At 39.3% G+C, this 27,528-nt stretch overlaps 1 protein-coding gene across 2 annotated transcripts in view; it reads left to right on the top strand.

Moving 5' to 3' along the window:
* Nucleotides 1-27,528, top strand: part of LOC129366358 (mediator of RNA polymerase II transcription subunit 13-like) — a 92,984-nt gene that overhangs the window by 59,632 nt on the left and 5,824 nt on the right. Inside the window, exons 4-24 of one of the 2 annotated variants that reach the window (XM_055040143.1) lie at nt 2,144-2,227; nt 13,608-13,753; nt 14,428-14,634; nt 15,450-15,614; nt 17,035-17,191; nt 17,300-17,404; nt 18,161-18,817; nt 19,562-19,781; nt 20,564-20,642; nt 20,727-20,842; nt 21,054-21,150; nt 21,970-22,184; nt 22,507-22,685; nt 23,540-24,468; nt 24,760-24,939; nt 25,214-25,443; nt 25,783-25,981; nt 26,076-26,349; nt 26,450-26,708; nt 26,799-26,987; nt 27,091-27,314. In XM_055040143.1, the coding sequence (XP_054896118.1) occupies nt 2,144-2,227; nt 13,608-13,753; nt 14,428-14,634; nt 15,450-15,614; nt 17,035-17,191; nt 17,300-17,404; nt 18,161-18,817; nt 19,562-19,781; nt 20,564-20,642; nt 20,727-20,842; nt 21,054-21,150; nt 21,970-22,184; nt 22,507-22,685; nt 23,540-24,468; nt 24,760-24,939; nt 25,214-25,443; nt 25,783-25,981; nt 26,076-26,349; nt 26,450-26,708; nt 26,799-26,987; nt 27,091-27,314 (4,911 nt within the window). Of the gene's footprint in view, nt 1-2,143; nt 2,228-13,607; nt 13,754-14,427; nt 14,635-15,449; nt 15,615-17,034; nt 17,192-17,299; nt 17,405-18,160; nt 18,818-19,561; nt 19,782-20,563; nt 20,643-20,726; nt 20,843-21,053; nt 21,151-21,966; nt 22,185-22,506; nt 22,686-23,539; nt 24,469-24,759; nt 24,940-25,213; nt 25,444-25,782; nt 25,982-26,075; nt 26,350-26,449; nt 26,709-26,798; nt 26,988-27,090; nt 27,315-27,528 lie in introns of both variants that reach the window. The other variant, XM_055040141.1, reaches the window with a different exon arrangement.

Raw genomic sequence — 27,528 nt, 5'->3', positions numbered from 1 at the left:
TATATGTTTGTAAATCATGAATCACTTCCATCCTTTGGTTCATTTCCATTCTGTGGTTGACTGGATTTGCTTTGTGGGTTTCAAACCAGAGTTGATTTTCAAGTTAAAAAAAAAAAAAAGATTAAAATTCCCCTGAATTTCATGTCCAGTAGTTTTTCAGTTGTTTAATTTGGCAGATTCAAAACAATAAACGGATAGGTATTTGCAGATCACTGAGTGAAACAATGAGATAAATCCAATGTTGTAGAAAGGGATTTACAAAGACTACACCTTTAAATGAAGCAAACAAAAAAGAGGAATTGCTCCTGCCAGGCATAACACCAAGAAAGTATTTTATAGCATTCTGCACTTAAATATTTTTCATCAGACCCACAATATAATATTATGTGGTTCTAAATTGATATGCCATTAGTTATTTACTGCATATTTCAACAGCTGAAAGTTAAACATATATGCAACCTTTTCTGTCATAAGTTTTATCTTAATGAAATTATAATCTGTGCGCTGAATCACTTGCTCAAGCACCCAAAGCTCTCCTTTCTGAGTCGGAGCCATCTGTTAAATGAAGCAGCACATATTTGCTCTCTATTAAGTTAAGCCTCAGTGATCATCACAGGGGAAAGGCAGAATTAACCTTCCTATTACCTTGGAGCTGACTCCTTTTATAGCTTACTGTTTCAACACTAGAGGGATCACTTTTGCTTTGCTGTTGTATAACTGCAAAGATCTCCACAAACGCATCTAATGAGTATCCCATGTTGTCGTATAAATATACGTGATTTACAGATATTGCTGGATTTCAGTGCTGTTGTAATTAATATAATTAAGAAAACTAATTAAATTAGAAGTGAAGCTAAATGTTATAAATATGTTTTTTCACATTATGAGTCAGATGTGTTGTTTAGGACAGCTCGGCTCAGGCGCTCGGTGATATGTTTCATAACAAGAAGGTGCTCAGTGTCTGAAGGAAATCAACTAATGAGACACAGACGTTTTGTTGAGTCAATAAAGGGAAACGTCTTCCACCAGATTTATGGGGAAAGATTTATGAGCCGCTGCAGCAGGCTTTTGAGTTTATTATCATTTATTAGTGGATATAAAGTATCCCACCGCTTTAATCTGCTCAGAGATCAGCACATGAAAGCGCTATGTGATAGCTGGTTCCACTGTGGATTTTCAGAGTGCATAGAAATAAAAGTAATACATCAGTAATGATAATAATAAATGACAAATAAATGGTATCAGTAAAATTACCCAAAATAACACTGGAATTTGCTCGCTGAAGAAAAAGACCTCTTAATTTAGCAGTTATTTTCTCATTGTTCTGCGTCTCACCGGTTTACTCTTCCATGTCATTTTAGGATAGATATACCTAAAATATATATCTGTATATTTTACATATATTTTATATATATCTAAATATATATATTTTATAGCAGCTTATAGAGCGGTGGAGATACCAGCGACTCATAGCCCGGTGCAGCTTATATATGTACGTTTCCAATTATTATTATTTTTTTTGGATCAGCAACAGCAAAAATAACTTTATAAAAATAAAGTTTGAACAGAGACGTGATGAACTCTCTTCATTTGAACAGTAGATGATATTCCAAATTAAGACCCACCCCCTACTGTGCATGCCTCCATTGACTGTGGCAAAATGGATGAATAAAATGAAAAATGCCATAGGTGCTCATTAGGATATAAAATTTTACGTTGGGTTGTTTAAATGGTACCTGAAAGGAACTTACACTTGCTAGAGGTGAAAAAGAACAAACCATTATTTCAAAGTTGTCATCATTTGCTATGATTTTGTGATGCCTACAAACAATAACAGTGAGTTTACTGCTGGATTACAGCAGCTTTATGTCTGTATGGATGAGTGTACTCATTTTCAAATACTCAGTTATTGCTTGAGTATCATGAAAAAATATGGTAAGTGTTTTGTTATTCAGTTATAGTCAAAGTGCTCAAACAATGTTTTCTAAAAATTATTTCTACTTGGAATCAAAATTTTTACCTTGTGAAATTAATATATAATTGTGTTTGAATTGTTTGCTATCATTTAGATCTTATTTCACTGATGAATAGATGTCAGAAAAATGTTCTAATTTTGACGTCTTTCTTTTGCTCAATGCTCCAGATGTTTGAACGATAAGGGCTTCGTGAGGATTGGAAAATGGTTCTTTAAGCCACACGAACTAGAAGAAAAGTCTTTGGGCAGCAGGTAAGAAACTGCATACACTCTTTTTATTGAGATGGTTTATGTGTTGGCATTAGTACATGCGATGCTCTAAGAAAGAAAAGGTGCGGTAATGTCATTCTGTGAGGCAGCGTGACTGACTTTCATGTGATGCAGTATTTGATAAGCCTTGATGTTCCAGCAGCAGGCCGATGGTGTGAGTCTGTAAAAGAGAAACAGAGCATGTGAATGGTGTCCAGAGGTTAGCACTCTCTCTCTCTCTCTTTCCCTGAGTGAAGAGACGTGTGCGTGCGTGTGTGTGTGTGTGTACGCGTGTGTGTGTGTGTGTGTGTGTGTGCGTGGGGGTGTGTGTGCACATGTCATGCTGTATAACAGTGTTGTCAGCGTGGGAGACAGACAGAGTGACTGAAACAGAGTAAAACGAGGGGTGGGTGTGATGACAGTTCAACTTGTTGGTTCAGGCATTATAGATCCCTTTCACAGCTCGCTCTGCCCACTTTTCCGGGCAATGAGGATGCAACATTCCTCACATCTCTGACATAGCACTGTTTCAATTGCATTGAAACATGTTGTGTTTGCTAACTGCTGGGAAACCACTTTGCCATCAAAGTGGTGTCATTTTAAAAACTAATATATTGCTTAGAGGCTGTGGCAGGTTTTTATTTGTGTAATATGGCTGTCTGCCCACGGCGACAGACCACAAGAGAAGTACCACAATTGAGAAAATAGTTGTCAATTGCACATCAATGACGTTTTCATTCCTTATTTGCATATCCTGTTATTGGGATTTTACGCCTGCCGTGTTGTTCACAGCTTAAGTACCGGAAGAAACATGATGATAATGAAGTTGGTATCTGAGTAAAAACATTTAAATCAAAAGGCTATGTCCTTTTTTAAATAAGTTTTAACTAAATTTGATCATTTCAACTTATACATGTTTGCAGTGGTAATACATAACTTGTGTTATTTAACAGCTGTTGTCTGAAACAAAACTTGAGGTTTTTTAGAACTTTGTAGAAGCATAAAAAAACAGCATTTTCAAGATTTTCTTAGCAGCGTTCAGTAAAAATCACAACACATAGCTTAGTTATTGGTTGGATGTTACACAAATCAAAGTTTTATTTTGTTTCGGTTTGTTTTTGGCCATGTTAGGAATAACAGAAAGAAAGAGGTGGTTCATGCAAGAATGACCACTGACCAGAGGCAGCAAAGCCACACTCTTCTATAAAGAATTACTGTATTTTATATTATCTTTGATATCAATGCATGGTGCAAAGTAAGTGATGCACAGGGAAGTCTGCAGAAAGTTGCTGACACGATTGCACTCTGCCGTGACGTGCCATAGCTTGGTGAGGTTCAGCAGCCGAGAGCAGGTGGAAGTCCCTGATTTAGGCACACTGCCTGACACGTCGAGAGAGAGTGTTTGTCACTTGTTCAGTTTATATCTGGGGAATTTGGTGTGCAGAGCTGATGTGATGGTGACATCTCTGTTTACGAAGGCACTGTCTGGGTGAAATCTGCTTCAGACTGAAGCAAAGAAAGGCAGATACTTGAAGATATATTGTATTGACTGCTGAAGTTTCAATAGGTAGAAAGGCCCACTGAATGCATATATATGTATAAAACGGGATGAATCTCAAGCCCATCATAAAACCAGGGAATACGCTGCAGGAGCCATGAATTTATCTACTTAAGAGGATTTAGGTCAACACTTAAACCTTGATCTACGTTTTTAATTGATCGACTTCATGCAATAATAATGGCCTGTAATGGCTGGTACATTTGCCCTTCTAGCCTCTCAGATGTATGAAGATGGAGGAGTTTATATTCATCTCCTGCTTTGATGCGGTTGCTATTGCATACCTTAGCGGTGGAGAGGGAGTCCCAGTCCTGACGCAGCTCCTGCTGGAGAGATTATATCTCCCAGTTGGCTCAGAGCAGTTGGGGATACCCCAGAAGCAGCTGGAGGAAGCTGCTGCAGACAGAACAAGGTTTCCATGCTCCCACCCTGCTCTAATAGACTGAGCTGTGGATGAACCTTTGCGGTTAATTATGTTGTAAACACTCCTCAACACAGAGCATATAAGACTTTTATGTAGTTTAATCAAACAGCAAAATCAATGAAGGTTATATTTTTTCTTTCAGAAAGGTATGACTAATTGAGTTGGAAAGTGGCCTTGTCTTCTTCCATAATGTTCCACTTAGTCTGATCACATTCACAAAGAATCAAATGAGGGACATCAGGACAGAAGCCTAGCTGAATAATCACTTCAGAAATTGTTTATTGGAGCTTTATTAACATTTTAACTGCTACCTTTCAGGCTTTCAATACAGTTTTATTACTTGTAGCAGGTAGCCCATCAAGGGCTCAATAATGAATTCAGTCTAAAGGGGATCCAATTTAAGTAACATGCTCTTATCATGGAAAAGTAGATAATAATTACCATCGTATACCAAAAAAGACCTTTATCTGATTGTGTAAAATCAACTACATCTAATGTTAATTAAAGGATTTCATACAGTTTGCATGTATCTAAGGGTTTTTTTTTTTTTAGATCAGTGGTTCCCAGCCCTGCCTCTTAAGTTCCTATGTCCTGCATGATTTAGGTGTTTTCTTGCTGCCACATCCCTGACTTAAATAAGTCAGCCCCACTTCGTGACTTGCAGTAGCGCGTGCAAAATTCAAATTGAAAGAGGGCAATTGATTGCACGTGCAATTCTTGTAGATTGCTTTCAAAATGTCCATTCACTATACATGGATTTTTTTTCTTTTGCTCACATAATTTAGCACGTCTTATTTGGAATATTTTTAGATCACACCCTTTGAGTTTCTACAAGTTCTCAATTTGACCCTCAGTTTAACAATAAAATATAATAATAATGGCAACGTGGAATCTGTTGCGAGGGTTAAATGTAAGATCAGTGAAATCCGACCACTTCGCAGTTCAGTATTCACAGATTTTTCAATGTAACTCCAAAGTATTTATGGAAAATTCCCATTTGCAGGGCATGTTTAAAATAATTTAAAGAAAATGAAATACCAAGGCACCATGCTAGTCATCACTATTGGTTGACATTTGCAAAGCAGCCAATTAAGGAATGTTATTCATTTATCTTACTGCTGTTTTGAATGGCGATAAGGAAGACTGTAGATGTTAACAGCTGCGGTAGCACTAAGAGTTTTTGCTGTTCATGTTGATGCATATTAAGTTACTTTGGCATTTGAGCGATTAAAATAGGCAGCTAAGAATTTTGTGGTCCCTAATCCCAGGGAATATTAATGCTCTACTGGATATTTATTGTACTGGCTATTCAATACCAATATTATTTTTCTATCCTTAGTGAAAGTGTATTTTTCTATGATTACTAACCACATTTAAAATAACATTTGTGAGCCTTTTTGTTTGAATAAAGTTTCTGTCACCTGCAGTTGCAATGTCCTTTGCCTATTACTCAACATAGCCAAGACAATATTCATTAATCATGGATGTTTTAAGTTAGCTAAACCATGCAGATTTTATTTCTTTGTCATCTTGTGACTATAAAGCTTTTCATTTATTTTAAAGAAGATTAGAAAATGCAGTTAGAAATAACAAGCAGCCAATATCCTGATTTTTTGCACAAGGGATTTTGCGACTGAGATAATCAGAAATAACTCAACTTCGGAATACAATGAAATAAAGTCAAGAAAAATATTAGTTTCAATAGAGTAACAGGAGTGGAAAGAATTAAGAAAGAAGACACCTCCATGAGTATGTGCATATATAAACATGAGTGCCGAGACTCTTCTGGAAGTTTCACAGGCCTTTCTGTGTGTTTGTGTGTGTGGCAGTGAGACTTCTGTACATCTTGTTAATTCCTCTTCATTTCGAAAGCTCCGCCGGAATGTGCTGCATGCCTCCTGCTGAGACGATTCAGACTTGCTCTTTTTTTTGTGAATTATTGAACATCCTGAAGGCAAAGATGGGAAGAGAGACAGAGAGAGAAAGACTGAAATGTTCCTGAGAGCTCCCACCAAAACAAATCTGAATCATGTGTGTGTGCTGTAGAGGTGAAGAGTATGAATTTTTATTACAACACCGTTTTTATACCACACAGTGGCACAAAAGAAGTGCTGATATCCACCTGTTATCTCCACTCATATTCCCACACCGCCTCTTGCTCCTATTGTTATAAAGTTGCCCCAAAGTTGAGAGTGTGAAAACACCTTCAGATCCCCGACCAGCAATATTTTCAGCCCACGAGGGAACATTTCTCACTGACAATGACTTCTTATCTCATTACCTCTTTTGTCTCTTTTTTTTCCTACTGCTACACTGTGCCTTTTCTCCCCATTAGGGGGCGTATTTATGCAAGCATTCTTGCCATACTTCCACACCTGTGCCAGTTTCAGTGCCTTGGCAAAGCTGTCTTTGTCAGGGCTTATCAGGTGTTTATCTTGTTTGTGTCCATTGGGCACAGCGGGTTGCGTTAGATCCAGGAGATGATTTCCCCAACCACAACCGCCCTCCGCTCCCCCTTTTACTCCTTCCTCTCAACCCAACTCTCATTCTCTCTTTGTGTCTGACTGGGAGGAAAGCTCTCTGGGTTGGTAACACATTGCATCAGACGCCGAGGGAAGAACGTACGTGTAGGGGGAGAGTGTTACAGGGATGCAGAGTGAGGAGACGAGGCTTCAGAGAGGGGGAGAGCAGGGGGAGCAGGGAGGCGCGGGTGCTGGTGCGGTGGGGATCAGAGAAGGTGGGGGGTCGTAAATTAATCATTGCTATAGACGGCTGAATGGATGTATTAGAGTCTGTCTCCCTCATTAGTTCAGTCAATTCTTTGCATGCCAAGTGTAACGCTCAGTGTTTTTTATATTGCAGCTTTCATTTCACTAATGGCCATAAACTCATGCATAAATAATATTTGTAGTTCAGAGTAACAGACCTTTTCTCTGCTATGAAAAACATGGCAGCTGCCTTTTGTTTTTGCTTTATTAATCTCAGAAATTTTTTGCTGACCTGACAGAACTGAGGTTTTACAATTTTCTTCAATTATAAAAGGACAAAATTAACTAAAAAATGTTAAACAGCCACCAAGATTTTTATATTTATTTTAAAAAATCTAGTGTGCTTTCTGTCAAAGGAGCATTTCTTCTTTTTTTTTTTTTTCAGTGTTACCACACCGCAGGTACAGAGACAGCATCTTCATTTAGACTTGTGGAATAACTTTATTGATGTCGGTGCTGCTTGTTTGCTCTTATGTGTTTGCACAAATCAAATGCCATGATAAATTTAGATCGGCGGGAGGGAAAAGAAGCTAGACAGAGCTTGTAAGAACTCACTTGAAAAGTACTGGTGCCAGCAAAAAAAAAAAATAATATCTGACCTAATTTTGCTCATCTCAGTATTTTTTGCTCTGCACACTCTGGTGTATTCAGAAACTTAGAAAAAGCATTTCCCCATACAAAAGGAAAAGAGATAAAGGTCTTTTAAAAGTCTAAAATTCTGCATCTCACTGTGTATGTTACATTAATATGTTGTCTAAAACAAGAATTTCAGTGATGATATGCACTTTTGAGACTTAAATAAACGCTAATCATGACATGACAGATGTGATTAGGAAAAAGCGAGGACAATTTGCCATTTGGTAAAAACATGTAAGCTTTAAGTCACAGTGTAATTAAGGGTTAGAACAGTTGTAGACAGGTTAAATAAGAGAAGTGACAGACAAGAAAAATGCTCCTTCAAGTCACAGATTGCTAGATGCACTGACAGCCCGACTGGATGAGTAAGTAGCTGCTGAGTGAATGAACTGGAAGGTGGTGACTGACTGGATATAATGTGTGACTGTAAAAATAGAGATGAAAAGCTACACCACTTTTAACAATCCCCAGGGAATTTGATGATTGCTTTCATTGTGCAAAAGGTTTGTACAATGCTCAGTGATTGATTTGACATAGTGCAATCTTTCCTGCAGAGGTATTAGTTTGTGTTGTTTAATCATTGTCTTTATTAATTCAACAAAAGTCTTTCATGAGTGCATGATTTTCTTAAATTTGGTGCTTTTACATTCACTCTTTCATGTTAAAGATGTTAAAGATAAAAAAGAAATTGAAAAAAAAACATGTAGAGCAGAATAGAGAATGATGATGAGTTACAGAGACATGACCAGATTATTTTCATTTTTTAAAATTATTTTTGATTAGGATGCTCTGAGACTAACTATACCAACAATTAATTATGAAAGAAGTAATTTTATTTAATACAAATAAAAACATTGTGATAGACTAAGTTAAAGTTGTGTCTTAATGTAGTGGAAGATGTGTATCTTTTGAAAAAAATCAAATAAATGCCACTTGCATTTGCTCTTGTGCACTTATCAAGATGATAACTGATTAAGATCACCTTGAAAAGTCCACTAGCAGGTCAAATAAATGCATAACTGTCCTAGTATTAACACAAATGTTCTGTGAGAGCCACAACAATTTGTCAGAGAGCAAAAGTGAATAAAGCGCATCATGAAGACAGATGAATACATGATAAAGGTCAAGGAGAGAGTTGTGGAGAAATTTAAATTAGTCTTATTAAATTAGTTTAATGTCTTATCCCAAGTTTTCAACATCTGACAAAATACTGTTCAGGCTATCATTCACAATGGCAGCTGAGCATAACATTTTACTGGGCTTTCCACCACCAGTTTGTCTCACTGGGCTGTTTATGTAACGCTATGTGTGGCTAAAAACCAACCAAAAACAATGAGTGTCTTTATACACAGCCAGATAGGGAAACATAGTTTTCTCAGCATCATGCTGTGGACATGTTTTTCTTTAGGAGGGACAGGAAGGCATTGTATATGAAATAAAAACCTATGGAAGTTGAATTTTATGAATTTTGTACTTGAACCTGTAATTGCACATCTTTTATCCATTGGCTTGATTCCCTATTTTTGTGAAACCATATACATTTTGTTGTAGCATAAACATTGTGGTAACAGTCCTCCTCAAAGCCACTGGGAGCCCTTGAATAAAACATCAAACTTAATGCTTTTGCCTCTATGTTGCTTCTGATTTGTTCTGCATACTGCAGAATGTGTACACGCAGCAGCATTTAGATTCACCTGCACTAAGCCTGACAATGAGTCTACATGTTGGTGCTCTGTTTGTGTTGGAATAAATTCAACAATCGTGGGGGCACTCTGGAAGCAGTTTCAATAGGATGTGTACACATGCTGCTCACGAGAGCTAACAAGAGTGTAAACATCCTCCACAATGGTCCACAAGCATCAGTGGAGCGTCTTACACGTGTGTGTGGAAACGGGTTAGCTGGAGGGAAGAGGATAACTCACGGAGCTGCTCCTCTGGTGGCAGGGAGAACACTCAAGGTTCAGTTTAAGCAGATTAACCTCCCAGATTTAAGAGAATCCAGATAAAATACTATCATACCTGATTAGTTCACATGGCTGTGGTTGCTAGCTGAGCACCGTTATCGCGCCATCAGATTAAGATGGGTCTGTTGGAGGAGATATAAGCCTTGTGTGTAATCCTAATGGTTAGTGTGTGGATTTCTGTTTTAGTAATCTTTTTTGGTATTTCAACAGTTGTTGTTTTCTGTGCAGCTCTGTGTCTTAATAATCCATGTCAGACCTTAATCATCTCCTCTGCTAAACAGACACGTTTGTTCTCGATCCCTTTCAGTGATGTTCAGCAAAAGTATTTTTACCCATTTAAATTCACATTTTCTCATTTGACAACCACAAGCTTCAATATATTTTATTAGGATCTTATGTTACCAACAAAAAGTGGCACTTCTGAAAAGAGAGGTAGATAATACGAAGTTGTCACTTTGTATCATTTATTATTTCTATTTACAAATTAAAATAAAGAGATAAATATCAACATCCAAGTTAGGCTGTGAGCCCTTGTTAACTCCAAACATCTTAATGTGTATTCCTTATTCCTAAGAGTATTCTGATTACAGTAGTAAGTATAATTAGTTCTAAAATTGTTGCTTAGTTGTGTGTTTTTTTTTAATTACATAAATTATTAGAAAAAATAATAATGAATAACTATTAGCGAAGTGTAGTTATTCATAAATATGACCTTTAGTCTTTTCAAATGTAATTTCATAGTAAATACATGTTACTTTTGATGAATATACAAGATCTCTTCATTGCTTTTTTTTTGTAAACGTGTAATTGAATATATGAATCAGAACCGATTCTTGGTTGATTTTGGGACATTATGCATGAAGAATTTGTACATTTCATCCATGTTCAACTTGGCCTTAAACTAATTACATTGAAAGTACATTTGCAGCATTGAGGGTCTGGATATAATTTGAAATCTAAAATTAGGATATATATTTTAAAAAAAATCTATTTCCTCCTACTTGAAAATGAGGCACAATGTTGTGTTGTTCTATCACATAAAATAAAATTAATAAAAAAATAAATTCTAAGTAAAATTATTGAGGTTTTTGACATATTAAATGTTTCAAAGGATCATTTTGTAAGGCACTGCACTTGTCCACTCTTCTTGTCCACATGCTGCTCTGACCGCTGGATATGTGCTTGCTCTTTACCTGTCTAGTTTCAGGATTGTGCTATTGCTGGTAGATTTGTTGCACACAATGTTCAGTATGCAAAATTCAAGACGGAGCCTGCAGATATCATGAAGCCAGAGCAAGTGACAACTTCACACACAGACTTTAAAATGTCTGTGTTCCCCTATACCTCTACATTAGCTGATTGATTTCACCATAAAATCATGCTCAGTAGTCTCCTATTAAAACTCTGATCTCATCGATATGTGTGCAGCATTTGCAGTGTGTGGCACTGAATTATTCACTTCCTCCTCTGTCTCGCACACTGCTTTTGGTCTGGCTCCTCCGGTCTTCCCTTTCCTTATCTCTTTAATTTCCTCTTAGTCCTCCCTACTTTCCCATTTTGTGCCCGTCCTGCTCATGCATACCCCCACCTGACTTAATTCCCCATGTCTCCATCTTCTTCTCCTCCTGTCTTTTCCTTCTCTTTCTTCATGATCAGTTCTTTTTTTCCCCTCGTCTTCTCCTGTACTGTCAACCCTTAGTTATGTCTCAGCTGTCTCTCCTCTTCATTTATTAATACCTGTACTCATACAGACACACATCCCTGGTCTGATGTTCTCACACACATACTTATGCCTGCAGACTGAACAAAACCCCCCAGAGGACGTGTGGAGCCCGGTGTGTCCACACACTCACACCCGCTTACTGTGCAGGAAAATGCCCTTTGTAAAAGGACAGGGAGCATCAATCTCCCAGCTGGGTCATCTTGCAGTTTGATGCTGCTTTTTTGTAGCTCTGGTTTTTCTCTGACTTGCAAGTTGTCACACTTTATTGCAGTTAAAAAAGAAAAAAAAAAAAACGAGTTAGTGTTACACATGTCGTGCTTCAGTGTTGACTTTATGAATTTATTGGCTGTAATTGCTTACATAAACTTTGTGTAAACATTGTCAGAGAGACTTGTTACATTGATTTTTTGCAAACAGTAGCATTAGTGGAACAATCTGAATCAAAACCTAAAGTCTTTGTTGACACTTACATCGCACATAAATAAGCAAGCATCAACATGGGAAAGAGATACATTCTTATTAATTCTGAATTTTCACTGCATTATTGTTACATTTACGCAAAACTGTTGACATTTTTCAAAAAAAAAAAAAAATTCAACCCATCAGTGGCTCAGATCTGAAAAAAGCAAATGAAAAGTCTAATATTGATTTTCCACGGCTCAATAACTTCAGAAAAAAATAAGAGTTTGAAAAAATTTCCAATCAATTTGTACACCTACTTGTCAGGCCAAGGTTGCAGCAAGACTGGAGGTAATTAGACATGCACAGATTTCATAATGTAAGCCTGAAATAATTTCCAAATAACAATAAAAAATATATCTATTAAATATTTCAAACAGGACAGGAAGCTATCTTATTTTATATCTGAATTTTTTTTCTTTCAAATTGAAATGCAATATTTGTTGGACCCCCTGACTGTTTTGAAGCTCTATGAGTCCACAAAAATTTCACTTTTCTTGTAAATTAAACAAAAGCGACAGAGATGAACATCCCTCCCTGTTAATTTTGCTTATGTGTGTATTTGTGCCGAGCAGATTGGTACCCTTGACTTGCAGCTGTTTTCCCCGAGCTTCCCTGAGCACCTATATTTAGCTCTTCGTGTGACTGGAACGATGCGCTGAGGACGAGGTTGGAGGGCAGTGACATTGAAAGCATTTTTGACTCATGTGTTGTGGAAATGTGAACTGCAGAAAAGATAAACTGCCACTGAATTCTCGTGCGTGTGCTTAGGATATTGTCTGTGGGGTGAGAAAGCATTGTGTGCCCAAGGGCCAGTTTATCACAGGCTTGCATATGTATGCACTTTAGCTGTGCTCTTCTCCCTGTGATTGTCCAGGCTTATGTTCGAACCACCTGCTGTCATTAGGGATTTTTCGTTTTTTTTTTCTTCTCTCAGGGAGCTTGAGGAGTGTTTATGAAGCAGAAAACCTTGCCTTCTCAACCTCTTGGGTGAATCCAGCGCCATCTGGAGGCTTTCACAGTCAGAACTGAGACATCCGGCTCAGATAGGCTGTGTTTAGTTCTGGCTGCGCATGTGGAACTGGCCATTTTATTGAATTTGATGATCCATTACAGCTCAAATGGAGGTCCAACTCCCTCAGGGCAAAGGGGATATTGCATAGGCAGCAGGGTAATCACAAAGCGATTAGAGTACCTGCTGACTTTATTGTAATTCTGATATATATAAACCCAGGTAGTAAGGTGGTTTATAGATTAAAAATATACATCAGTGGAGCTGTCGAGGCGGTTAATGACGTCCAGCCCGCCCACTGCTGTATAGATTGCAATAAAGCTCCAACAATTACTCCTCCTTGATTAAAAAAACACAGCAATGCATGATGAACTGAGCGCTGGCTGCTGTAATAAAGAGAGAGTGGCAATATGTAAACATGCAGCCATCGCAGTCAGTCGTACACAAATGAGGATTTATACCTGCAATAAGAATCATGTGTGTGAGATCAGTGGCGGTAGAGTTTTGTGAACATGCTGTCAGACGGCGTTCTCTGATCTGTAGATAAGCTCCCCTCGTCTGTCAGATCTCAGCCTGAAAAACCTGGCATGTTTAACATCTTCAGTCTGCTTCATCTCAATTGGACATAATTAAAAAGTAATTATGTTCCATTTTAATTTGAGCTTAATTATATTGTGTAGGTGATTTTACTTGTAATTAAACTGGACAAAGACAGGAGTGCAAACCCATGTTACCAGTCGTTTTCAAAGACAGGCTTGATTTCCGAGTTGTGTACTTGCTTCGACTATTTTAATGTGTTTTGCCTTTAATTCTGTTGTTTTTCAATCTTGTTTTTGCAGTGAACATCTGTCCTGCTCCTTCTCCTTCTTCCTGCACGGCGAAAGTAACGTGTGCACTAGTGTGGAGATCGTCCAGCATCAGCCTGCGTACCACATCACGGAGCGCCACATCCGACTCGCACAGACCTCCTCCACTCCGGTGCAAGGTAACACACACACACACATACATATTTTAATCAGATTTAATACATTAGCCTTTTGCTCTTAGGTAATCATTTTGAGCAGAAGCATATATTTTAAAGTTATGATTTTTCAAAACACTATTATGAGTTTACATCACTCCAATGAAATTATACTTCTACTGATACTACTACTACTAATAATAATAGTAATAAAAATTCTTGATATTATTTATAAAGTGCTTTATAGACCTATTTCCAACAAAATGCTGAACAATTACAGCATTGATGAAAAGATGAGTTTATTTTGCATTCTTCCACATTTTTTTTTACCAAATAATAAAGTTGCTTTATAATATTGCCTATTCTGTGTACCACATACTTACTGCAGTGCTGACATTATTGGATTTACATTTATATCATAGACTGTGACAACTGCAAGTGTCTGAGTTTAGAAAGTACAGTTTTTTTCTGTAATTGCTTTCATAAACAGAAGTAAATAAACTTATTAAAATAAAATTTAAGTTCATTAAAAATTATTAGACTGTGTTATTTATGCTGATGCAAATACTAAAACAGATCTAAACACAATCATATTAAGAAACATATTGGATCATGTTTAACCGTTTTATTTTTATTGCCTGTAATTTTAAATTGTTCTTTCCTTGCCGTCTCTGATCACTCTACTCTTGTCTGTGCAGTGATTTTGAGTCCGTATGGCCTGAGTGGGACCCTTACAGGGCAGGCCTTCAAGATGAGTGACCCCGCCGCTCGGAAGCTGATAGAGGAGTGGAGCTACTTCTATCCCATGGTGCTTCCACAGAAAGAGGGGAGCGGAGAGAAGGAACAAAAGGAAGCAGGGCAAGCCTACGATCGCAGCTCTCATGTGGCAGTGGATGTCATCGTAGGTATGGCAAAAAGAAAAGATATCAGACAAAATTGTCAAAAAAAACAAACAAAAAACATTTACTAGATTTGAAGAACATAAAGCATGTAAATGGAGTTACTTCACCAAATAAAACAAAACAGTTTCCTGCACAATTCTTCTTATTTCAGCAAATACAAAAGAACACTGCCAACCTTTTAGCATGCAAATAGCAATGAATAATTACATTAGACTTCAGTGATGTTGCTTTCACAAAGCAAACGGTGAGACAGTAACATCTCATTGATTACTCTCTGTCTTTGTTTGAGCAGAGGAACTAGTAAAAGGGCTGCTTTAACTGCAATGAGCCTCTCAGTCTTCCAACATGCCTGGAAGGGGGAATGACTGAAAGCTATGAGCATACAGTGAGACAGGCAGAGAGGAAGAGTCTGGAAGCTGAGCTATAAACTCCAGGGAGGTTCTCTTGCAGCCTAATCAGTCTGATCCCACAGCGTTGACTTGACCTGATTACAATTAAAACTCTTTTGGATACCGGCAGCTTTTACAGCTGAAGAGGAAAGCCAGAAGAAGCCCGAAAGTGAAGGGATTCTTATTTGATCATGTTTTATCAGAGCAGTGAGTGAGAACGTGTGTGCTTGCATTAATGCAGTACAAAGCTACTGCTTGGCGTGAGTGCATTTGTTGCCATTAATGCTGAAATCTGGGAACATGCTGTAAATCTCTAACAGAAACAGCATGTTTTGATCACTCAGTTTATCTTTGCAAGGATTTATTAAGGATTTTCAGAAATGTGTTGTTAAGTGAGTGCCACAAATCCTCTTTTTCTTACCTTCCCAGGCGGTGTGAGGATGACCTACCCAGCTGCTTTTGTGCTGATTGCCCAGGGGGACCTACCGGTGGAGCAGTCTCCACCTGTTCCTGCAGCTCTGGGCCTCAACAAGGAGCTGAACAATTGCAGCGTGCCGCTGACTCCGCCGACATCACCAGAGCAGCCCTGCTCCGGTAACACACACACATGCATGCGTGGTGCAGGGTTTGGGGTGCTTAAAAACAAATCTGCATGGTGAAAACTTAAGTCATCAACAGCTTGAAGTGAACGCTTGTAGATCCAGGATTGAAAAGTATTTTAAATTTATCTTGTTCCATTTACAGGTAATTCTTGTTTAATTCAGATTTGTTAGAGCCACTTAAAATGTCAAAATTTTAAATTCATGGTGTTTTTAACTTTGTTCTCGGAATGTCCAGATTTTATTTTATTTTTTTTGCTTTTGTCCCAAGTTATTTAAGAATATGCATTTGCATACACCAGCAATCTGTGCAATTCTTCTATCAAATAAGTGCTATCAACATGCAGCAAAAATAATGCTACTTTTTGTCACTATTTCATGGGTCTATCCTAATTACTTTCCTACACATTTTTTCATACAGCAAGCTCCAAACAGGAGGTTCTCCTGGCCAGCCTCAACATACTTCTCCAACAGGAAGTTAAATACATTAAAAAAAGCTATTGTGGTGTTGATTGTTTCATAAAGTAATGAAGTGACATAGATTACTAAAGGAGCAAACGGCTTTATTTTTGTCTAAGATTTTTTGGGGGCTTGACCCATATCACTTAGGTCTTTATTAAAACCTCCAACTCCTATCTTTTCCACGGGGAGCAGTTTGCTAAACTGTTCACATTTACTTTTAATGTGACTCACTGATAATTTAGCTCGTAACATTTGGTTCCCCTTAAGCGTGTGAGGACAAAACCTGCTCTTCTGGTTCGTAAACTTAGCACTTTGTCTCAAACATAATAACATTTGCTGACTCGGCTTTCTGCTGTGGAGTGCGCTGCTCTCCTGGACTGCTGGGAACATCTGAGCATTTATAGCCAAATAGTTGTAGCACTAACTGTTGAATTAAGCTAAACATGAGAAAAATCAGTGCTGTTCATCTCATTTCTTCTGTTAATGTATGTCGGCAAGCAAAGGTTTGCTGCATTGTTATTACATATTGTTTTGTATTGCATGCCCTGAGAGTTACACTTTGATGTTTTGGGTATTATCATGAGTATGGTCCAATTTTCCACAAATAAACAAATAATGCGTAGCCTTTTTAGCACTTTTTTCCAGGCTTGTCTGTGTGAAGCATGAGGAAGTGACTAATGTGTAAACGACCCAATGATTCTACCCACCTTTAACAGGCAGAAGTAGCCATTAATGTGTAACAAGAGCTCATACTATGCACTCTGACCTTCTCACATTTCTGCTTCAAATTGTTGTGAAAAGGCACCAGTCGGATATTTTCACACATGACCCTGACTTTTTCAGCTGCTAACATATTAATGAAAAAGAGCATAAGTGAAAACGACATTTTTCACTGCTGACTAAGATTAAAACTCTATCGCTGAGAGGATGGTATCTGCTCTTTTCCTTGCCAGCGGACAGTGGCTTTGTCACCTCGGCCTCTAATGTCCCTACCCCGGACAGCGGCATGGGGATCACCACTTTCAGCCCAAAGCATTCTGGGAAGAAGCTGACCTGCCAGGTGGTCCACCAGGCCTGGAGGGAATGCTATCTCAACCAGTCTCAGCACGTGTAAGTTACCTCCAAATTACTTTCCTCCTTTTATTAGAACTATTTATTCTAATACTCGTGATAGGTTATATTAACCAGTGTTCGTCTGGATGTGATTCTTCTCTACAGACCAAATCAGGTAACTGATGCATCACAGAGAAGGGAAGTGCCAAACGGAGTTGCTACGTGGAACTTTAACGATGTTGGAGCACGAACACCCTGCAGCTGCTCCAGGTAACACATTGTTTAAACTGGAGTTTTCAAACCCGCATAACTTTGTTCAACAAAGTAATGTTTTTGTAATGTTAATTTAATTTGAAACAGTGTACACACCTAAAAATGCAATGCTGTTGGTCTACTATATAAAAATAGAATTTTATGCGAAAGACAACACAAACTAAACATTTCTGGCTTTCACAAACAGGAATTTGAAAGTGCAGCATGAATTTGTTCATACTTTGTAGAACCACTTTTAGCTGCAATTACGGAAAGTCTTTGGGGACTCAGTATTCTTGCAAGATAAATTAAATACAGAATTGAAGAGCTTCAGTGAACAACAATGTTCACCACTGCAACAGACTCCTTGTTGGACTTGGTTTGGATTTTAACAAGATTATTCTAACATCGCATTGGTCTCAGGAAAATCCACTGTAGCTCTGGCTGTATGTTTCAGGTCACTTTCCTGGTGAAAGGTGAACTTCATCACCAGTCTCAAGGTTTTTGTAGCTTCTCACACTTTAATATTCCTGCAATTACTCTATATTTGGTTCCATCCATCTTCCCATTAGTCCTGACCAGTTACTCCTTTCCCCGATGAAAATTAGCATCTTTGCAGCATTATTATGCCACTCCAATGTTATACTATAGATTGATTTGTTCTGGATGATAACGATACAGCAGGGATTGTTGTTCTTATCATTTCAGTCAGTAAAACATATTTTATGCAACTGTTGAGGGTATTTAATGTTATGTTTTTGTTTTGTTTTGTAGGTTAAAGCAGCAGAAGCTCAACATGTCCACCACACCCACTGCTAACATTCAACCTTCTTCCAGCTCCTCACTGTCTTCAGGCCCGTCATTATACCCTACCTCCGTGCCAAAACACAAGCCAAGCGAAAGGCCGGAAAAGCCCGATAAACAGTCAAAGAGGCCGGCTGTGATTCCCTTTCACCATCGTCTTTCTGTCACTGAGGAGTCCCCGTTGGAACAGGACTCACCTGGAGGACCCCAGCTTGGTGCCCTTGTTGCACTTGAATCACCGATGGAGCCCCTGAGCTCTCTGCCAAGTTGCAAGTGTTCCAAGTCTCTCTCTAATGAAAGAAAAGCCCCTGAATCCCTTCTTCATTCATCCATGTCTCCTCTCCCGCCCACTCTAAGCCCGCACCCCCGGATGCAGGACCCAGAGGTTCTAGATGCCTCTGTGGACATGCTCGCGTGTCCAGATGGGGCCTCGGGTCTGGGGGTGATTACCAGCGAGACAGCGGTCTATACTGCCCAGCTGAGGCAGAGGGAAAGCGGGTCTGGCTGGTGGAGAGGCTTCAGGACTCCCAGGACTGATAAAAGTGAATTCAGGCCCCCTGAACTACCCACTGAGAAATTAGAGCAAGTGGAGACAGAAACATCCACCGTAAACAATGCATTTAAAAGGTAAGAAATGCGACACATGATAGAAAAATACAGTTGAAACCAGATAAATTAGAAGACATGCAAATTTTTTCTCACTGTCTGAAGTTGAATCAGACCAACTTCTCCTTTTTAGGTTAGTCAGAATTATAAAAAGATATTTTTAGATTTTCTACATTTTAAAAAACTTAACAAGAATATTTTTATTTATTATATAAACTTCAAAATCTGAAAAAAGTAAAAACAAAATCTAAAGAAAAATATTCTTGCAATTTTCTATCAAATAGAAATAATTTCAATAATTCTGAATCACATGTTTGGTCTTATTTCTCTTCAGGCAGTGAGGAAAAAAAATTGTATGTATTTCTATTTGGTATATGTAAATATCTGTTTTCAACTGTATGTAATATTTGTAATCTTACACAGTATGAATAGTTTAGAATTGTATATCAGAATACCATTGCATTCCATTTAGCATGATTTCACAGTCAATAAGCAATTCAGCCTGTTGTATTGAGTCACACTGCAGTAGATCCTCACACCCGACAAAGATGTTAAGATAGCAAATAAATGTTGGAAGCATTTTATTGACAGAACCTCTAACAAGGCTAGTTCTGGCTGATGTGAACCTCTTTCGCATAAAAGCTAACTTATTTTGCAAACATGAGGCTGAAGATTCATAAAGACAAAAAAAAAAAAAAAAAGCTAGGACATAATGTAAAAAAAGAATAAACTCCTGCTTCACTTGTTCCTTTCTGTCTTTTCCAGACTGTACAGTCGGAGCCACAAGAGATTTAAAATCTCAGAGGAGAAAGTGGCGGAGCACATCCACGCTCTGAGCCCGTTTGAGCAGCCTGGCATAGAGACGCTGCGAGAAACTGGAACTGGGGACGATCCTTACGACTTCAAGGAAGGAGATATTGAGTACCCGTTTCCCTCTTCCAAGAGGTTGAAGGGCTCAGGGCGAGAAGCTAAGCAGAAGGCCAAGGTAAAAGAATAAACATTTTAAGTGCTAAATACAATAATTTAAAGCCATTTTTATGAGAAGCCACAGAAAGTAGCTTCACAGATTCACTAGTTTAAATAGAGTGAAAACTAAAGAAAACCTAAGTTTTTTTTCTTTTTTTTTTTTCTTGCTGTGACAGCAAAGGAATAAGCTAAAGTAACTGGCTGGTGAAAGTGCTGATGAACATTTAGCAGCACAAGGTTGAGACATTTCCCTCAGGAGGTTGTGTGAAATGAAAAGTAGCTAAATGGAGAGTAAATACCAGACTTAAATTCACCAGGTGGTGCAACACTCCATTTGAACGCTAATGAGCCTATGTGTAAGATTGGTTTTACAAATTAATACTTTAATCCTGAGTGTAAGAAAAACATTCAGATTACATTCTAAAATTGTGTCCCCCAAGTGGTCAAAATATAGAGGTGCAGATCTTGAAATTCAAACTAGATATACATCTTCTGTACCTATTTCTTTAGAGCACGTCGTTCCTTACTGTCCATGCAGACGGAAAAAAATATTTATTTGAGGGTGGCAGGAGAAGGGAATGCAGTTGATTGTGGATACACATAACTACATGTATGATATGACTGTATACAATATAAAACCCACACTCTTGCAAAAAATAATAAGGAAAATTGAAATTAATATTTCTATTTTGTGTGGCACTGTGGTGCTGCACCCTGTGACTCATAATATTCAGAAACTTTGGCTATTTTCCTTCTATTTTGTGGCCAACAATCTAAAGTCTTATCAAACTCATTCTTTAGGGAGAGGAAATCACCAGCAACGGTTCACTTCCTGATGGAAAAGATGCAATGTCTATTTTTAACTCTGCTCCAAAATCTGGTGAGGAAATGACCACAAACATTGCCATGTTTTAGTGCTTATTTCACATGTTTAGAGATCACTCTCATTTTATTTGTGTTTTAGATGATTTGGGTCAAGACGATGCTCCCACTAAAACGAATCCTTCTCTGACCGAAGAGAAAGATCTAGCAGTCAACATTTCAGATCTGGAAAACATACTTGATGAAGAAGATGTCGGGGTAAGACATCTCCTTTTATGCATCAGTCTGTGACATTATTTTGGTGTTTACTGGCAATTTAAGGCTTTCGATTTTTTTGTAAAGTTGTATTGTGCCGTCGGTGTTGGAAATCTAATAAAATAAGTTAATAATGTATTCTACTTTCTTTTTCTAGTTTTGCTGCAGAAAATGCAGGATATAATAAAACTGATCATTGATTTATATCTTACAGACTGTTTATCCAAACCAACACTCAACAAAGTTGCTATTGTCAACAGAAGATCGTATCAGTGGGAAAGAAGGAAGAGTTAGTGTATCTTATCCGCCAAGTAAGTAAAACATACTCAGTTCAATTCACAGTCCTGGGCCATTTGCTGGATGACTTCTGTCTGCTCTGTTGTATAGCAATCACTAATGACATAGTTATTTGTGATCTATTTATTTATTTGGAAAATTAAACCCATAGTAGGAGAGAAACATCCTTATAAAATTCCCAAGAACAGCAAGTGAATAAACAATGTGTTGTTCATACTTTATTTTTCTACAGTTGTCCCAATGAACTTCTTATTTGATTTCATCACTCGCGGAACAAGTTGAAGTCGGGCCGGGGGGCGGGGCCTATATCCAAATAATAAAGCTCATGATAATTTAACTTTACAACATAGACGTGCTCAAAACAGCGGATCTTAAAAGTTTCACCACCACAGAGTGTAGGACAGAAAAGTTTGAGATAAGGACAAGAATTCACAGGAGAAGATTCAGAAATCTGGGAAATCTAGAAAAAAGTGCAAAAGATCTCTTGTTCTGGATTCTCCTGCCCTTTTTCTCCTGAAATTTTAGGAGACAAAAGGGAATATGTAGCAGGGGAACAAATTTGCCACCGGTAATTTTGTGGAGAAAATTATACTTTTACACCTTAGTGTAAGAGTGTAACCTTTGTCACGCTCAGGTGATTCCCATAGTGAAACACCTCAGTCTGTTATCAAAGACCCAGGATTACATGAAGTAATACAATGTTTCTGAGACATCTTTGCAGTACAATTGGCCATACATTTTACAGATCGAATTTTCTTTCTACACTAAATATTTATAAATCATTCTTTTCCTTCTGTTTCATCTCATTCCTCATGCCTGTCTCCTTTTAGCAGTTGCAGATCTCCAGCGAATGTTCCCCACTCCTCCTTCGTTGGAGCAACACCCAGCATTTTCCCCCATCACAGCATATCGAGATACACCCAGTCAAGAGCCCCCTGCACCCAGCGGAGTGACAGACCACCTTCCATCTTTGGCTCCCACCCAACTCACTGATTACATGATGGAGATGGAAGACGGAGTGACTAGTCCCAGGCAGGATGACATTAAGGTAGATGCTTTTTTCACTGTAGTAGACAGATCTAGTCCTTTTCCCATTAATAAATTCTTTGCTATTTTGCTTTAAACTATAAACCTGTCAGACCCTGACCCTCTTATTAATAAATATTTTACTCTTGGAGAAGTACATGTGTTGTTGTATAAAGTGTAATAGCTGAGTTTCAGCCTGTTGGACTTCAGGGGGGATGTTAAGCCTTCAAGTGGTACTATGGCTTTGCAGCTATGTGTTGTTGCTGGTACCACTGACCTGAGCAGCAGTTGCGAGAGATAAATCCTAAAAACCTTAACTAACATACATCTGACTTTCTCTCCAGCCACAGATAGGATCCTCCATGTTTGCACCGCTCTCCTGCCTTCCCAGCCAAACTTTACCGCCACTCAAGATCCCTGAGCAATGTTACTACCGTCCATCCTGGGCACTTTTGCCCAAAATTGAGCATTTTACACCCATCATGCATCCCCAGAATGCTGCGTTCACCAAGGATGGATACACGTAAGAAACAATAGAGCTAAAGATTTTGAGAACCAATTTTTGAAAACAATTGAAACCAAATATTTACATAAGATGCATAAAAAAGAAAGAAACCCTTTTTTTGTTCACTGTCTGATGTTAAATATGACTAAATAATTTAGGTTTTAGGTCTATTAGGATTATCAAAATAATATATTTATTCATCTTCAGGTGCACTGTTCAGCTGCCTGAGGGCACAACACAAAATAGATATTATGGGAAAAAAACTTATATGGAAAAATTGAAGCAACATCTCAAAACCAGGAAATCAGAAAGATCTTGGACATAAGTGGGATCTGCCAAAAGAACAATGACCTTAAACAAATCATCAAGTTAATTACAAAGTGGGTATGAACAACAGCGTCAACATTTTGAAGTGACCATCTTAAAGTCCTGATCTCCCTACAGAGAATGTTTGGCCACAGATAAAAGGGTCAGCATAAGTATACTCATTTAATTACACCAATTCTGTCTGAAGAAATGGGCCAGAATTTGTGACATGATACCCAAAAGCTCTTAGTTCCAGGTTATATTTTGAATACAATTCCACCAAATATGAAGGAAATGTATGTAAATTTCAATCTGGGGAGAATTTCTAAAACATTCTTTCAGCTTTCTGAGAGAGAAAACTAGAAATAGTTTTGGTAATCCTAAATGACTTCAATTACAGAAGATTTGTCAGATTTGATACAGAATTGAGAAGAGTAAAGATAATCTGTCTTTTTGTGCAATGCATGTAAATATGTGGTTGCATCTGCAGTTGCACAAGCATATAGACCCATGTGACTTTTCGGCGCTATCATGACTATTTGTTTCCTCTAATGTGTGTTTTCCAGGAACACTCCCAGTGTTAACACCCTCACAGACCAAGACTATGTCCAGATGAGTGTCAACACTGCCTCTGTAAGCACCACTACCGGCATCCTTCCCTCACCGGCAACGCCACGCTTCTCTGTGCCAACTCCACGGACTCCACGTACACCAAGGGGTATCAACACTGCCAGCTCAGGACAGGGCTCAGTGAAGCAGGATGGTACTGAGCTCAGTTCACCAGTCTCTACCCCCTCCACCAGCCTGCCTCTTAGCTCAGTGGAACATTTAGCTAGACCGGGGCCCCCTGTCCCTGAGGCCCACAGCCTCTATGTTGTCCTTCTGCTCTCAGACTCCGTCCTCAGCGTCTTTAAGGATCGCAACTTTGACAGCTGCTGCATCTGTGCATGCAACATGAATGTCAAAGGGGCAGATGTTGGGGTGTACATCCCAGACTCCACGTGCGAAGATCAGTACCGCTGCATGTGTGGTTTCAGTGCCATCGTGAACCGGCGGCTGGCTCATGGCACCGGACTCTTCCTGGAGGATGAGCTTGACATATTTGGTCGGACTTCTGAAGGAGGCAGAGCTGCCGAGCGGAGGCTTGCTCTTTGTCGCCGGGACCCAACAATGGGAGACTCCAGAGCTAAGCAGTCCCAGGATGCTGGTCCTGGCTCTTCATCAGTCATGGTTGTCATTCAGGAACAGTGCTCCCAACCAATTTCCTGTCTGACTTCGTTGCACCTTCCAATTAATTCGTCTTGTCACGGCCGCAAAGGAGCGCTCCTCCAGAGTTGGATGTCTGAAAAGCAGTGGGCAGATGCGAGTGATGCTTGTGTGGACTGTTTCAATGCTTTTGAGCAGGGGCTGCAGTATGTGGATAACCCTACAGGAGGGAAAGTCGACCTCACTGTCGTGAGAAGCAGTGCTATTCATTCCTGGCCTCACACAAACGGTAAGGAGAGTGACTGTTATATTTGCAACTAATTTAGTATTAATATTAGTTATTACTAATACAGTTGTGTGATCACACATGATCACACAATTGATGTGTACCTGCCTATGTGTAGGTAGGAATGTATGTTTATGAATGCAGATATTCATTCTAGTGTCAATGTGTATTTGCTCGTCATAGTGTTTGGGTCATGACTGGAAAGAATCAATAAAATCAATGTTAATATGTTTGTGCATCTTTTCATGAACCTTCTTGTTTATGTGTTTCTGTGTGTGTTTGCACTTTCCAAAGTGGTGGACATGAGCAGGTTGTCGTCACAGGATATGGTTCGAATGCTGCTGTCTATGCAGCCCTTCCTGCAGGATGCCATCCAAAAGAAGAGGACAGGACGGACCTGGGAAAACATCCAACACGTTCAGGGTCCGCTCACCTGGCAGCAATTCCACAAGATGGCTGGAAGAGGCTCCTACGGTGAATTCACACTCTTTTCTACACCTTTTCGCTGCCAGGGTTCTCAAACGTCAGCCCTTGAGAACCTCTCTCTTTAGGCTTTACACTCAGATGTGTTCCAACACATTACCAGGTCTCTGCAGAATTTGATAACATGTTGAGAAGGTAATTCAACCAGTTCAGATCAGATGTGCTGGAACACAACCCTACAATTGAAGGACAGTTGGAGACCACTCTTCTATGCCGAATGTAAAAGTGACCTTGAAACTGATATAATAATCTGTATCTGTCTCAGGTTCTGAGGAGTCACCAGAGCCCTTGCCAATTCCAACAGTGCTATTAGGCTATGACCGAGAACGAGACTTCTTGGCGTTGTCCCCCCTGGCTTTGCCTTTCTGGGAAAAGTTGCTGCTGGAACCATACGGAGGACAGAGGGACGTTGCTTATGTGGTGGTGTGTCCTAATAGCACCTCGCTGCTTGCGGCATCACAGGCGTTCTTCCAGGAGCTCAGTGCTGTTTATGAGGTAACAATTAAAAGCAACAGCAACCCTATGAGTGATGATCACATCAGTGAGGTCAGGGATGAAGTTGTGAAGAAGTTTAGAGTAGGTTTTGGTTTATTAGGGTTTAACTAATCCTTGGAAAAAAATCTCAGAAGAGGCTGGAAAAGAGTTTAAACTGTGGTGGAAGTTCAGCACCTTCTAGCAGAAAGTCTGTTTGTAGTGCCAGTTCACAAGTAATGTTATATTAATCACTTCATAGTACAAACAGAAATGTTCAAGGAGTTTAAATGCTTTTCAATGCGCTGTGTGAACAACTTTTGTATAATTCATTTTCTAATGTGAAAATGAATTATTCTGCAGACATGCCGTCTGGGAAAGCACCGCCCTTTGTCCAAGGTATCCAAGGATGGCCTTGTCCAAGTTGGGCAAGAAGTGGAGCCAGAAAAGCTGGAGGAGCTGAATGTCGATCAGTGGCTGAGTGGACAGTGGGCTGGACAGCAGCACAGTGACAATATTAGCAAACTTAAACTATATGCTTATGCCTTGAAGCAGCAACTAGGTGAGAATTAATGAGCTGATTATTTTCTTATCTCACATTTGTTTCTATCAATAAATAAGCTGTATATAATTATTTTTTTCCCCTCTTCTTTAAGGCCCTCAGCTTGCAGCGCTGACTTTAGACAGCAGCCTTCTGTTGCCTCCCAAACCGCAGCCTCCTGTAAACAACATATCCTCTTCTGGACAGCCTCAAACTTGGAGTGCTGATGGAGAGCAAGCTTCAGGTGCTGTCAGTGCATCAAATGCATCAACCCCTGGTGGAGCTATCTCAAGTCAGTCTGGAGAGATAACCCAAGGGGGATCCAGTGATTCAAAGAGCCAGCCTACTTCCACACCAGCAGTGAACACACCAGCGGATACTCCTGAACTGTAAGGAGACAGAGTGTCAGAGTAGTTGCTACAGTTTAAATTATGTTTGAACAAGAGCAAGTGTTCTTCAGCTTCATGCCTCTTTTGCTCCTTTCTGCAGCTCCTCGGAGCAGACACGAATCGGCATCCCCACCGAGGCTGACTCAGCAGACAGCATTGCAAACCCACCAGCAGTTGTTATTTATGTTGTCGACGCTTTTCTCAGTTCAAGTGGAATGAGACATGAAGGGGGAGAGGAGGAGGAAGAAGAGGGTGAAGAAGTAGAGTCAGGAAGCATTTGGGTTCTCGGGCTTCTTCGCTGCTACACAGAAATGCTGCAAAACCTGCCTGAGACTATGAGACCAGCGCTGGTACTACAGGTAGGAAAATATTTTGATTTGCAGTATGGCAGTTCTGAATTAAAGACACATGTTGTTATAGTTTGTTTCCATCGTGTGCCTCTGTTTCAGGTGGTGCCGTGCCAGTATCTTCTCCAGCCAGCGAGTGGAGAAAGCCGTTTGTACCTGCAGCACCTCCGCTCCATGGCCTTCTCTTGCTATTCACAGTGCAGGCGTCTGCTACCCCAGCAAACATATATCAAGTCGCTTACTGGTTTTGGCCCAGTGTCCACTGTCAGCTCGGTACTGAAGAGCCCCGAGGTCTGCACGAGAATTTAACTTGATTTAAGCTAACTTTCACTTGTTCTTATATCAACATTTAAATATTTTTACTCATATTTCTGTTTTTACCTTTTTCTTTTAGTATCCTAGACCACTCCAGCTTTATTCACCACCCTTCATACTCGGACCAAGCCGTCCAAAGCATCCAGAACCAGGAGAGATATGGGCTGAGGTCCCACCCAAATTCAACGTACTCTTTGTAGGATACTGCCTGTCTCATGACCAACGCTGGATCCTGGTGTCCTGTACAGACCAGCAGGGGGAGCTCCTGGAGACCTGTGTTATTAATGTTGATGTTCCCAATAGGTAAGCTCTGGTTGTCTGCAGTGGCAGTCCTTGTTTGCCTGTTGCCCCTGGCAATCCCCTCTATCTGCATGCAATCTTATATATTTATGTATTCAGTGGGCAAAATAAGAATTGAACACTTCTCCATAAATACATTTCAACCTTTTTCCTTTGATCTTTCACACCACATGTCAGTAATAACTGAAATAAACCACATTAACAAGAAATTAAAGGA

This window comes from Poeciliopsis prolifica, unplaced genomic scaffold (assembly GCF_027474105.1).
Source record: "Poeciliopsis prolifica strain line A6 unplaced genomic scaffold, Auburn_PproV2 SCAFFOLD015, whole genome shotgun sequence".
Lineage (NCBI taxonomy): Eukaryota > Metazoa > Chordata > Actinopteri > Cyprinodontiformes > Poeciliidae > Poeciliopsis > Poeciliopsis prolifica.
This window is presented reverse-complemented; position numbering and strand designations above follow the sequence as displayed.